Source organism: Polyodon spathula, chromosome 1 (assembly GCF_017654505.1).
Source record: "Polyodon spathula isolate WHYD16114869_AA chromosome 1, ASM1765450v1, whole genome shotgun sequence".
In the NCBI taxonomy this organism is placed as follows: Eukaryota; Metazoa; Chordata; class Actinopteri; order Acipenseriformes; family Polyodontidae; genus Polyodon; species Polyodon spathula.
The window spans coordinates 24,587,463-24,599,736 of record NC_054534.1 but is presented as its reverse complement, the minus strand read 5'-3'; the positions used below and the strand labels follow the sequence as shown (position 1 = coordinate 24,599,736).

The 12,274-nt window shown below is 36.8% G+C and overlaps 1 protein-coding gene across 1 annotated transcript in view; it reads left to right on the top strand.

The window, feature by feature from the left end:
- The window catches only part of LOC121315929 (WD repeat-containing protein 36-like), a 46,843-nt gene extending 38,161 nt beyond the window's left edge, over positions 1–8,682 (top strand). The window contains exons 16-23 of the mRNA XM_041250547.1: positions 12–91; positions 387–494; positions 1,082–1,179; positions 1,773–1,918; positions 2,590–2,709; positions 3,119–3,200; positions 3,689–3,876; positions 7,835–8,682. Coding sequence (XP_041106481.1) covers positions 12–91; positions 387–494; positions 1,082–1,179; positions 1,773–1,918; positions 2,590–2,709; positions 3,119–3,200; positions 3,689–3,876; positions 7,835–7,984 — 972 coding nt within the window. The 3' untranslated portion in view covers positions 7,985–8,682. The remainder of the gene's footprint in view (positions 1–11; positions 92–386; positions 495–1,081; positions 1,180–1,772; positions 1,919–2,589; positions 2,710–3,118; positions 3,201–3,688; positions 3,877–7,834) is intronic.
- The last annotated feature ends 3,592 nt before the right edge of the window (positions 8,683–12,274 follow it).

Below are 12,274 nucleotides of genomic sequence, written 5' to 3'. Positions count from 1 at the left end.
GCAATTTTCAGTCCTTTAGTCCGGACAGTCGATGGTTAGTAACTGCCTCAATGGACTGCACTATTAGGACATGGGATCTTCCATCTGGCTGGTAAGTGTTGTATTGTGTGTGTGTGTGTGAGTGTGTAACTACATTTACATAAATGCAGCTTCTTTAACTCCCCCAAGAGGCCACACTCGGGATCTTTCACCTATATTGACAGTTGCTGATTTATTAAACAAAACCTTCTTTAGACCTATAACAGGTTACACAAGCTAGCACATATTAGAACAACAGGGATGGTTGCTGTGCTTACAGTGGATGTAGGTCAGGGTGGCCTACTTATTCATGATGCTGATAGCTGTATTTACATCCAAGCACTCTCGCTTGTTTTCCTTCACTGCAGCCTTGTAGACTGCTTTTTGTTAGATTCAGCAGCTGTGAGCATCACAATGTCACCTACTGGAGATTTCCTGGTCTCATCGCACGTAGACGATCTGGGAATTTATCTGTGGTAAGGCTTTTCTTCTTTTCTTTCATGCTTATGGTTTTGTTTTTTTTCTCTTCTAATGTATAGCAATAACAATATCCTCTCTGCACATGATATAATATTGTAGTTTTAGTGATTTTACATGGCTGAGTTTGATTAAAATGGCATACCCAAGTAATCCGCAAGGTGGCACTAATGGACTAATAACGCAGTACAATCCAGTTAATTAAGCAATACATGTTTTAATATCGACAGTTAATCTTTTTTATTCCAATAAAGTGTGATAACCCTAGGACAGGAACATGAAATAATATAGCAGTAATTTAATGCAGAACACTGAATACCCAACACCCTGGAAAGTGTGCTTACATTTGCAGCAGACAATAACATCTGTTCGATGGACTCAAGGTTGATGTGACCCATGCTGCTTGAGTGGTAAAAGGTAGAAGGGCATATATCAGAAGCTGCACATTTTATTTGTGTTTTTGTTAATAACCTTTAACTCCCTTCTTGATAATATCTCAAGTCCCAGTGAATTGGTGTATTAATTATTACATACAATAAACTTGTATTATACAGTTCATTTGAATTGTGTTTTTATTTTATTAAAGGTCCAACAACACGCTGTTTAATCTGGTTTCCCTGCGCCCCTTGCCTTCTGATTATGAGCCCCCAGTGGTGACACTTCCTGGAACTTGTCCTGCAGAAGGTAATTGCACTGCAGGGAGAAAATCTTTGGGTCTTGTAATTAAATAATGACTTCACATTTGATATAATACATTGTAAAATATGCCATTTCACTCAAGATTTATTAGATTAGAACAATGCAGTGTCATGATTATAAAGCTGCCAGGGAACTAAGGTTAAAACTTGGAAATCATTAAGTGTCATTATCAGCTTTGGGACACATTGTATACGAATATTGAATGGCAGATATCCTCTTAATGGTCTTATTCTGCCCAACATTCTGCAGATTTATTTAATCCTTATTGGTAAAAAGTAATACCAAGTGAAGTTATAAAGTAACATAATTCAAATAACTGTTTGCATTCCTGTGAACGTGGTGACCTTGTTTTATTTCATTCAATTGAAATGTTGAAAAAAGGGTCTCCACACTCCGATTGTTCATCAAAATATGTGTAACATTTTTTTTCCTGCACATCGATTATAAAGTGAACAATCAACATTTCTGTGCCATTCACCTTCATCAGGATTTACAAGACATGACTGAAATAAGCTTCAGAGATTTTGGTGTTAAGTTTGAGAAAGTTTTGGTCTGTGAATCTCTCTCCCTCTGTTCAGATTTGGACAGCCCCGAAGATGACGAGGAGCCCAGTGATGAGATGATCCAATATGAATCCCCAGAGCAGCTGGGAGAGCAGTTGGTGACACTGTCTTTACTGCCAGACTCGAGATGGAAAAACCTCCTCAATTTGGATGTCATCAAGGTATTTATATGAAGACTTGCTGTACAGTACGTTACAGACTATTTAAGAGTTTGTAAATGTGGACCATTGCATACTACATACAGTTTTGGTGCTATGGGACCAATTGCTTCCCCCCCCCCCCCCACTCAAAAGGCAACAAACCCTAAGAAATAAGGGTAATTACTTTTTACTTTTGCACAGAACACTGTTTAACAACCAAAAAGAAAATATTCAGAGCTGCCTTATTGTCTGCAACACAACCATGTGACCTTACCTTTTTTATTTAAACCTTTCATGCAAAATGAATATCATTCCCACATATCCTGGGAAGTAATATTGTGCTGCTGAAACGACTGTGTTTTTAAAATGACAATCCCTTGCTCAGACACCTGAGCATCATTTTTATTTTATTTCTTTCTCGATCCTGGCATGGTTTCTGGAAGTCTCAAAACAGTTTCCAAGTCTTGGTGTTAACATATGTAAGTTATATATTATGAAAAGGTGTTCTGATGAGGGACACTCACTAGACAGACAAATCAGAAACTGACCTTATTGAAACTTGGCTAAAACTGACTTTTAAAAGTATCACCAGCTACTTGGTGTCTTGATTAAATTGTATTTTTTATAATGTCCTGAAGCATGTACTGGGCTTACAATTAACAGTGGACATTTGTAACCCTATGAATTGCCAGAAAAGAAACAAGCCCAAGGAGCCCCCGAAGGTGCCCAAATCTGCCCCGTTCTTCATTCCTACCCTGCCCGGTCTTGTTCCCCGCTTTGCTGTGTCTGAGGATCAGAATGCTGAAGAGCAGGTGAGGAACATGTTTGCAAATCAGAATAGATGAGCGGTAAGTAGTTTTGAATTTGTTTGTAAAGAGTAGCTGGGTAGGTACACAACATCTGTAAGAGAATAGATCCTTAATGGACAGAAAACATATATGTTTCAAGGTAGTGTACAGTATGTGACACCTACAATAAAATGCATAACAACCTGAACAGAGATATGATCCTATAGGATTTGCATCATATTTGACGTTTATTGCAATAAAATAGCATGCTGTATGTTGTTTTGTAACTCTGCCAATATATTGCTTCTATTCCATTTATATAGTCACCAATAGGATGGGTTTGTAGGTTAATCATTTTATCTGAAATTTAAGATTGTTTTTTTAATTTTTTTTTTTTTTTTTTTTTTTTTTTTTTTTTTTTTTAATCTTGTAGTCAAAAATTGTAAATCTTGGAGTACTGGCACAGAAATCTGATTTCTACATGCAACTCGAGGATGCCTTAGTCAGCAACAACTGTAAGTGATAAATGAGGAAAGATCAATTCAAAGGAGTGTAACCTCTTGGTAAATGTAAAATACAGGCCACAGCACTTTTTGAAATAATTGATGTTCTAGGTAGCACCCATGATTAATGTGGTGGCATACTACATTTTGGCCTTTTAAACCAAGGTCTGTGTTCATAACTGAAAGGTTATTTTACTAAAATGAGCCCTGCTTTCCTGCTGTTTTCACAACACACCTTTTCTCCCTGATCACATTATCTAAGCTGACTTAAAGAAAGTGCATCCTCATATAGAGAGCAAGGGCTGAATGATTGGTATTCAGCACACATTCCCTTTTGCACTTGATCTTCAAGCTTTGTGCACATCTTATAAGTGAGTGGCACAACCTTAAGTACATACTGCATTTGTCACACACATTGTTTCTGTGTTTTTTTTTTTTTCTATCCATGTTATCTGTGTAGAGATTGCACCTAATGGTCTTTTTTTAATTTTCTTTTTTAGATTCCTCTACAGTGAGGCTCTTAAAGGAGATGGGACCCTCCCGTATTGAAACGGAGTTGCGAAGTCTAGCCCCTGAAGGTGGCGGCTCCCTGGATGTGATGCAGAGCTTCCTCAGAATGATTGGCAGCATTCTGGACTCCAAACGTGATTTTGACCTGGCCCAAGCCTACCTTGCTTTGTTTCTAAAGGTATTTCCAGATAGTGCTGTTTTGAAGATGCATGTAAAAAATGTGCCCCAAGAAGCAAGCGTGTTCAGGCAATAGAACTTGATCCTGAAGCAGGTTGATCCTCAGGTATGCGATCTCTGCATAGCAAAGAAGGGCATCTCTGATAGGTTAGCCTGCTTCCCTATGAGAGACTCTACAGTCTGTTTGCACAGTGGTTGACAATTTAGTGAACTACTCCCTGGGTGGGACTGAAACTGAAAAATGTTTTCCTAGAACTTGAACATCGGGCTATCAGTTAAGCCTCCAAATAGCAATCGATTAATTAGGCACACAAAATATAATTGTTCGAAGAAAAAAAAAAAATCTATGTACAGCCCACAGACATTTTTGCCCCCCCAACCCACCGACGGATTTTTGGCGAATCGCACCCATGAAACCTATTTTTCTCCAGAAATGTCGGTGACATTAATGTCGGTGACAATAAACAAAGTATGCATTAGTGGAATTTGAAATTCGTGCCAAATGTTTGCATTGTTTTTGTTTGTTTTTTTATGTGAAAAGCACGTAATAAAAGGCTTACAAATATTTATGGCTTTACACTATTTTAATATCATTGCCGTTCAGTAAAAGCACAACAATGGAATGCGAGGGGAAATTAACTGTAATATAGCTTTACGCGTGGTACAGTAGGAGTACCGGCATAAACAGTATTATTCCAAGGTTTAACAGTTCATTTTGAAACTCTAAAGAAGCACAAACTATACACGGTCAGTTTTCTTCAATGTGCACAGTTTATTTACAGGCTGTTTACCAGGAATACAATCCTGTCGTCCTGCTCTGGATTCAAGGCAGTGCGCTTTTTGTTTACATCAAATAGACAGAGTAAAGCATTTTCAAAACGGATTCGCTGGTAGTCAGGATGGGACCAGCAAATCAGATACTAGTTCACACTAAAGCAGGAAAAGAAGAGCACGCCCACTGCTTGTCTTTGGCAGAAATACTGTAACTAGCAAGGCAAGGCATTTGGTGCAGTTTCATTGATAAACTTAAATAATGTTACAAACTATGCACATTACAAAAATGTAAATATTTCATAGATTATCCAGTGTTTATCTCAATGTATATAATGATGAAAGGAATCTATTTAAAAATTGATTTTCACTTTAAGCATAGCAGCCCTATTAAGCATTATTTGGTTTCTTTTTAAATTTGTCAAATAAGCCCTGACTGTTAACATTTCAGTTTATTGAACACACACATGCCTACAATGACAGACGACAGTCCTGATAAGCACAATGCTGTTTTTATCTTAATAAAAGGATTCAAATTGGGAGAGCAATAGGTACACATTTGTTTGCATTTCTAAAGACTATTGTTCCACAGACAGAGCCATTTAGCCAAATGTACTTCAAAGTACATTTAAGAATAAATACCTCAAATGGAATCTATGTATCTTAATTCATTTTGGGATTTGTTTTGTTATGAGCACATGTTTCTGAAAATGTTGAAGTCTTTTCTAAGTACTGTATTGCAGCGAGAACTGTCTCTGAAAAGACCAGCGTTGTGCACTGAAGCTCGTAGGTGAAGAGCACTCTGCACTGAAGCCTGGGGAACACTGACTTCCCCCCCTCACTTCCTCACAATTAAACTAGAGGAGCCTATTGCATGTATGTAATCAGAATGTAAATTATAATTACAATGTCCATTTTAAGTATTTTAGATTTTAAACTCTTGAGACAGTCAAACAAATGGTGAAAGAATTACCACTGCCCCTTGTTCAAAATAATGTGTTATATGTTTTCAATTGTTCTGGGTATCTGCTTTATAACATTTACTCCAAGGTGCAATACAAGAAGAGTGTAAGAAAAGTTAGGACTAAAATGAGGCTGTTTGACCCATTTATGCTTGCCTGGTTCAAACCTCTAAAGACAGCCCTGTGTGTTTGGAATTTTAGATTTCCGTTCCGCATTTGAATTGAACCACTTTGACTGCTGCAAGAGTTACTACAATGTAGACGTGGTTAAATAAAACATTTTAAATTCTCAATACAAACTACACTTTATGCAATGTATATGTTCAAATGGCAAAATGTGATTACATTTGTACAGACTGTTAATTGGTCGATAATAAATTAGCAGAAAAGTGGTCCGATGTGCTGGTAGGTAAACTTGCTGAACTATTTGGAATTAACGCTTGTTTAAAAGGTTATGAAAAGTCATCATTTTGAGTGTTTTGCTATCATTTAGTAAGAGGTGCAAAGGGTTAAGTTTCAGACTGAAGATATTACCCACCAACACCACCACAGCGCCTAAGCTTTTAAGCTGTCCTGGGCACCTGCCTTTTTGGATTTTCTACATCTGCAAATCACTTGGTTTTTAAAGCACTCTGAGTGAAGGCTATGGCACTGACGGACAGTGACCTGCAGATTGTCAGTAATGGGTATTTTTTTAAAGTGCTTCATAAATACCAAAAATTGGCATTATGCCACTAAATAGATTTTGCGGGTGAATTATTATTTTTTTCATTAAGTTTTTTTGCTCAACCAGTTATATTCCCAGGTTCCAGAGTTGTGTTTCTTAGTGGGCACCTCTTCTGAATTAATTTGTCTACTTTTGAGTTTGCCTGATTTTGTTCCAGCCTTTCTGGTGGAGAAGTACCGAGGGTTCAAAGACTCCTCAAATTAAATTATTCTTCATTGTTTTTTTTGGTTTTTTTGTATCTTTATTTGTGCACTTAAGCCCTTTTCCAATTAAAATGGGCATTAGCATATTAATGGACAGATATGATATCCCAATTGTCTTGCATACAAACAAATTGTAATGAATCGTTGTTTAATTAAATAATTAAATTAAGACTAGTTATTCATTCAAGATTTATTTAGTTTTCAATGTAAAACCTTTCACGTCAAGAAATGTAACCTAATTATTCATGCACCAGGTTTAGCGGTTGTATATTCAGCAAGTGTTATAATATCGCAGTCAGAATTCACATTTTGTTCTTCAGAATAAACCATGCTGTGACCACCTTTTACTTTTCCTTTATTTATTGATCCAGCTTAAAATAAATGAATATCCTACGTACAGCTTAAAGTCCAATCAACACATAGCCCTAAATACCAAACACTCACATCTCACAGCTCTGGGAGAAAAAAGTAATTTAAGAACAGACTGTCTGTGAAAGGAAGCCATCTGTATCTATCCTGATGTGGCTTCTGCACATTTCTTAGAAACTGCATAAAGAATTATTACAGACTGCAGGTAAAATGATTTATGCATCATGCAAGGAGCATAAAAATGAATTGGCATTTTTCATTATTCTTTCATAGTGGAGTATTTCTAGTGTGTCAGTTATTAACATACTGTGTTTCCAGTGACCAAAGCAAACCAGAGACATGGTTGTAACCATGACAAATGTCTTAAAACAAAAGGTAGTTTGCGCTTAAAAATAAAAAACTTAATGCTAATAATAAGTGCTCAGAAAGACAGACAGATCAGTAGGTAAGGATCATAAAGACAATGAATGTTTTTGATGTTGTGTCTTTTCGTGATTTTTTTTAAAAAAAGATTTAACAGGCACAATCATTGCCATTGTTTAAAAGGATACAGATACCGACAGATATGTAGGATCTAAAGGGTAAAGCTGTTCTTGTTCTCCAGAGATCCTCACTGAATATACAGTCTGCAGTGAATTTAAAGCCAGGTTGTATGTCCGTCCTGCACACCATATAATGTGTCACCACTTACCTTTTTTGATGATGTGAAAACCAACACTCAATTCCAGTCATGACAATTCGTGTGAAAGATTAACATCTGTTAACAAACAAGCCTTTTTACCTAGTTGCCTTGATGCTTTTATTGTGTTTCATAACCCTCTATGTTGTAAAATGAAATGTTTACTGTGTGTGCGTCTTGTGCTGTAATTCTGAAACACAAATACAGGATCTCTTTGTTGATCAACAACCATGTTGTTCTGTTCACAGTTGCACCTTAAATTGATTTCCCAAGAATCAACACTGATGGAAGAAGCATCCAAAGTGTTGGGGCCTCTGGAAGAAACCTGGACGCAGATGCAGATGCTTTTCAGCCAGAGCCTCTGTCTGTTGGGATACATGAAAAGTGCTTTGCTCTGATCCTTTTTTTTTTTTTTTCCCACAGTTCCCTTTTGAATTTTTTTTATATAGGTTAGAAAAAAGAGCAGTAAACATTGGATTATCCCTTGATGAGATATACAGGAACACCTCCTGTCACTTGTATCCACTTTCTGTAACTATGTGCTATACCACCAGCTGCTAAAAATATTTGAACCAGTTTTACTACAGCACTGTTCATTAAGTGTCTGTATTCAATGTGGCAGTTTTAGTTAGTTAATGACAGATTATTCCGAACAGATTCACTGTGGCCTCTCTAGAATCCTCTGTGCCATAACACTGCATGCTTTTGTGTTGGTTTCCTGTACAAGAAAGCACATATTGCAAGTGAGATAATGTACAGTAACTGGGCAGCAACACAATTGCATATGATTCGAATAACATTTAAAATCAGTTAATGACAGGCAGAAAGGTAAACAAGAAAAGTCAGTCTAAGTGTTGTCGTCTTATTATTATATATGTCCACCCACATGAATCGTTTGATGATCATTTTATTTGCTGCATTAGAGTGAATGGGAGGGCTGTCGGCTCCAGTGGCAGCAGAGTGGGATGGAGAAAGGGCTTATCATCTTGTTAGCAAGCTGTGCGTCACAAAAATCTTTTTGCTGCTGCTGGTTTTTTTTTGTATATTACAGAAAGTTATTCTTTATATTGAGTAATAAACAATGCATTTTATCTGTACACAAAGTTCTTTCCAGTGCTGTGGTGTGTGTGTGTGTGTGTTTTTCTCGGGGGGGTGCGGGGGGTGCGCAAAACAGTAACATAATCATCGCTGCATATTAGTTTAGGTGTAAAAAGATCTATTTAATGATACTCTTGACTTTCAAATCTTCACAATTTACTACCTTTATATAACTATACTAAATTAAATTTCAAGTGCAAATTTAACACAGGAAGTGCAATGCAGCGTAATGGTATTTATCCTTCATATGATCAGTCACATTCCTGAATGTTTTTGTGTAATTGGGACACTGCTGCCCAAGAGTTGCACATAAAGCACGTAGTTTTAACTAAACTCAAGATTTTGTGGAAAACACATGGTCCTTTTTTGAATAGGTAAGTACACTGTCTGTCCAGTGCAGTAAAGTGCATGTTTACTGACAACAGTGGACTCAAATTTAACATAAAGAGATTAAACATCTGAGATTAAACTTGTCGGTAATTAAATTACCAATTGAAGAACAATAACCAGAAGTTCTTCCTTTTTTTTAATTCACTGTTTTTCAGAATTAACATGCAATGAAATTCTGCTTTTTTAAACTTTGATACAATGCCTTAGCTACTCGACCTTTAAAAACAACTGTTTATATCTAACACTATGTGAGGCAATCATTTTCTGCATTTTTATATCAATATATTTCCATATGCTCTGTCAAACCAGAGGCAGGGTGATGTGTTGAAATGAAACAAACCAAAAAAGCCTGAGTATTTACCCGAGTTGTTTAAAAAATCTATACTGCTTATACGTTATGCCATTACTCTGCAAGTCAGGGAATTCTGCAGTGAGACTGATCCAGATTACGATTCATTTTCCAAGAGGAAGAAATATTATTATATTTGGGGAGTCTCCCACATGCCTTTTGGCGAACACCAAACGTGTTTGCTCATTTTTTTTCTTTAAGCAATGGCTTTTTTCTGGCCACTTTTCATTCAAAATTCTAAAAGGTATTGACAGTGTCGACCCAAGGGACTTTTTCAGCTTGAAAAAAGAAACACAGACCAGGGGTCACAAATGGAGATTAGACAAAGGGGCATTCAGAACAGAAAATAGGAGGTACTTTTTTTACACAGAGAATTGTGAGGGTCTGGAATCAACTCCCCAGTAATGTTGTTGAAGCTGACACCTTGGGATCCTTCAAGAAGCTGCTTGATGAGATTTTGGGATCAATAAGCTACTAACAACCAAACGAGCATGATGGGCCGAATGGCCTCCTCTCGTTTGTAAACTTTCTTATGTTCTTATGTTCTTATATACAGGTAAACACCTCCTCAAAAGGGGCTGTGCTGATAATGCCAATACTTGTGTGCCACAGTAGGGCTCTGTTTAGTCACAACTGTATGGAGGTGTAACAAAGTTTACAACATACCAAAAATCTAAATTTGCATGCCACCTTCTTTGAAAAGCTATAAAGTGCCATTATTTTATTTTTAAACTCCTATTAATGACAAACAAACAAGGCAGTATAAAGACAAGCTCTGCAATGACTAGTAATCATTTGCATGATATGCTGAGGATTTACAGATACATTTTAAAATAGCATCTACATTTAGATTTTCACAAAACATATTTTCATATAAATACGTGTTGCTAATAATAAGAACATAAGAAAGTTTACAAACGAGAGGAGGCCATTTGGCCCATCTTGCTCGTTTGGTTGTTAGTAGCTTATTGATCCCCAAATCTCATCAAGCAGCTTCTTGAAGGATCCCAAGGTGTCAGCTTCAACAACATTACTGGGGAGTTGATTCCAGACCCTCACAATTCTCTGTGTAAAAAAAGTACCTCCTATTTTCTGTTCTGAATGCCCCTTTGTCTAATCTCCATTTGTGACCCCTGGTCTGTCTTTCTTTTTTCAAGCTGAAAAAGTCCCTTGGGTCGACACTGTCAATACCTTTTAGAATTTTGAATGCTTGAATTAGGTCGCCACGTAGTCTTCTTTGTTCAAGACTGAATAGATTCAATTCTTTTAGCCTGTCTGCATATGACATGCCTTTTAAGCCTGGAATAATTCTGGTCGCTCTTCTTTGCACTCTTTCTAGAGCAGCAATATCTTTTTTATAGCGAGGTGACCAGAACTGAACACAATATTCAAGATGAGGTCTTACTAGTGCATTGTACAGTTTTAACATTACTTCCCTTGATTTAAATTCAACACTTTTCACAATGTATCCGAGCATCTTGTTGGCCTTTTTTATAGCTTCCCCACATTGTCTAGATGAAGACATTTCTGAGTCAACAAAAACTCCTAGGTCTTTTTCATAGATTCCTTCTCCAATTTCAATATCTCCCATATGATATTTATAATGTACATTTTTATTTCCTGCGTGCAGTACCTTACACTTTTCTCTATTAAATGTCATTTGCCATGTGTCTGCCCAGTTCTGAATCTTGTCTAGATCATTTTGAATGACCTTTGCTGCGGCAACAGTGTTTGCCACTCCTCCTACTTTTGTGTCGTCTGCAAATTTAACAAGTTTGCTTACTATACCAGAATCTAAATCATTAATGTAGATTAGGAATAGCAGAGGACCTAATACTGATCCCTGTGGTACACCGCTGGTTACCACACTCCATTCTGAGGTTTTTCCTCTAATCAGTACTTTCTGTTTTCTACATGTTAACCACTCCCTAATCCATGTACATGTGTTTCCTTGAATCCCAACTGCGTTCAGTTTGAGAATTAATCTTTTATGCGGGACTTTGTCAAAAGCTTTCTGGAAATCTAAATAAACCATGTCATATGCTTTGCAATTATCCATTATCGATGTTGCATCCTCAAAAAAAATCAAGCAAGTTAGTTAGACACGATCTCCCTTTCCTAAAACCATGTTGACTGTCTCCCAGTACCCTGTTACCATATAGGTAATTTTCCATTTTGGATCTTATTATAGTTTCCATAAGTTTGCATATAATAGAAGTCAGGCTTACTGGTCTGTAGTTACCTGGTTCAGTTTTGTTTCCCTTTTTGTGGATCGGTATTACGTTTGCAATTTTCCAGTCTGTCGGTACCACCCCTGTGTCAAGAGACTGCTGCATGATCTTGGTTAGCGGTTTGTAAATTACTTCTTTCATTTCTTTGAGTACTACTGGGAGGATCTCATCCGGCCCAGGGGATTTGTTTATTTTAAGAGCTCCTAGTCCCTTTAACACTTCTGCCTCAGTTATGCTAAAGTTATTTAAAACTGGATAGGAACTGGATGACATGTGGGGCATGTTGTCAGTATCTTCCTTTGTAAAAACTTGTGAAAAGTAATCATTTAACATATTTGCTATTTTTTTTTCTTCCTCTACGATTTTGCCATTTGTATCTCTTAAACATTTAATCTCCTCTTTGAATGTTCTCTTGCTGTTGTAATATTGGAAAAACATTTTGGAATTGGTTTTAGCTCCCTTAGCAATGTTCATTTCTATTTCTCTCTTGGCCTTTCTAACTTCCTTTTTGACTTGCGTTTGCAGTTCTGTGTACTCTTTCTGCGTACTTTCTTTTTGGTCCTTTTTTAATGCTCTGTAAAGTGCCTTTTTTCGCTGAATATTTTTTTTAATTGATCTAT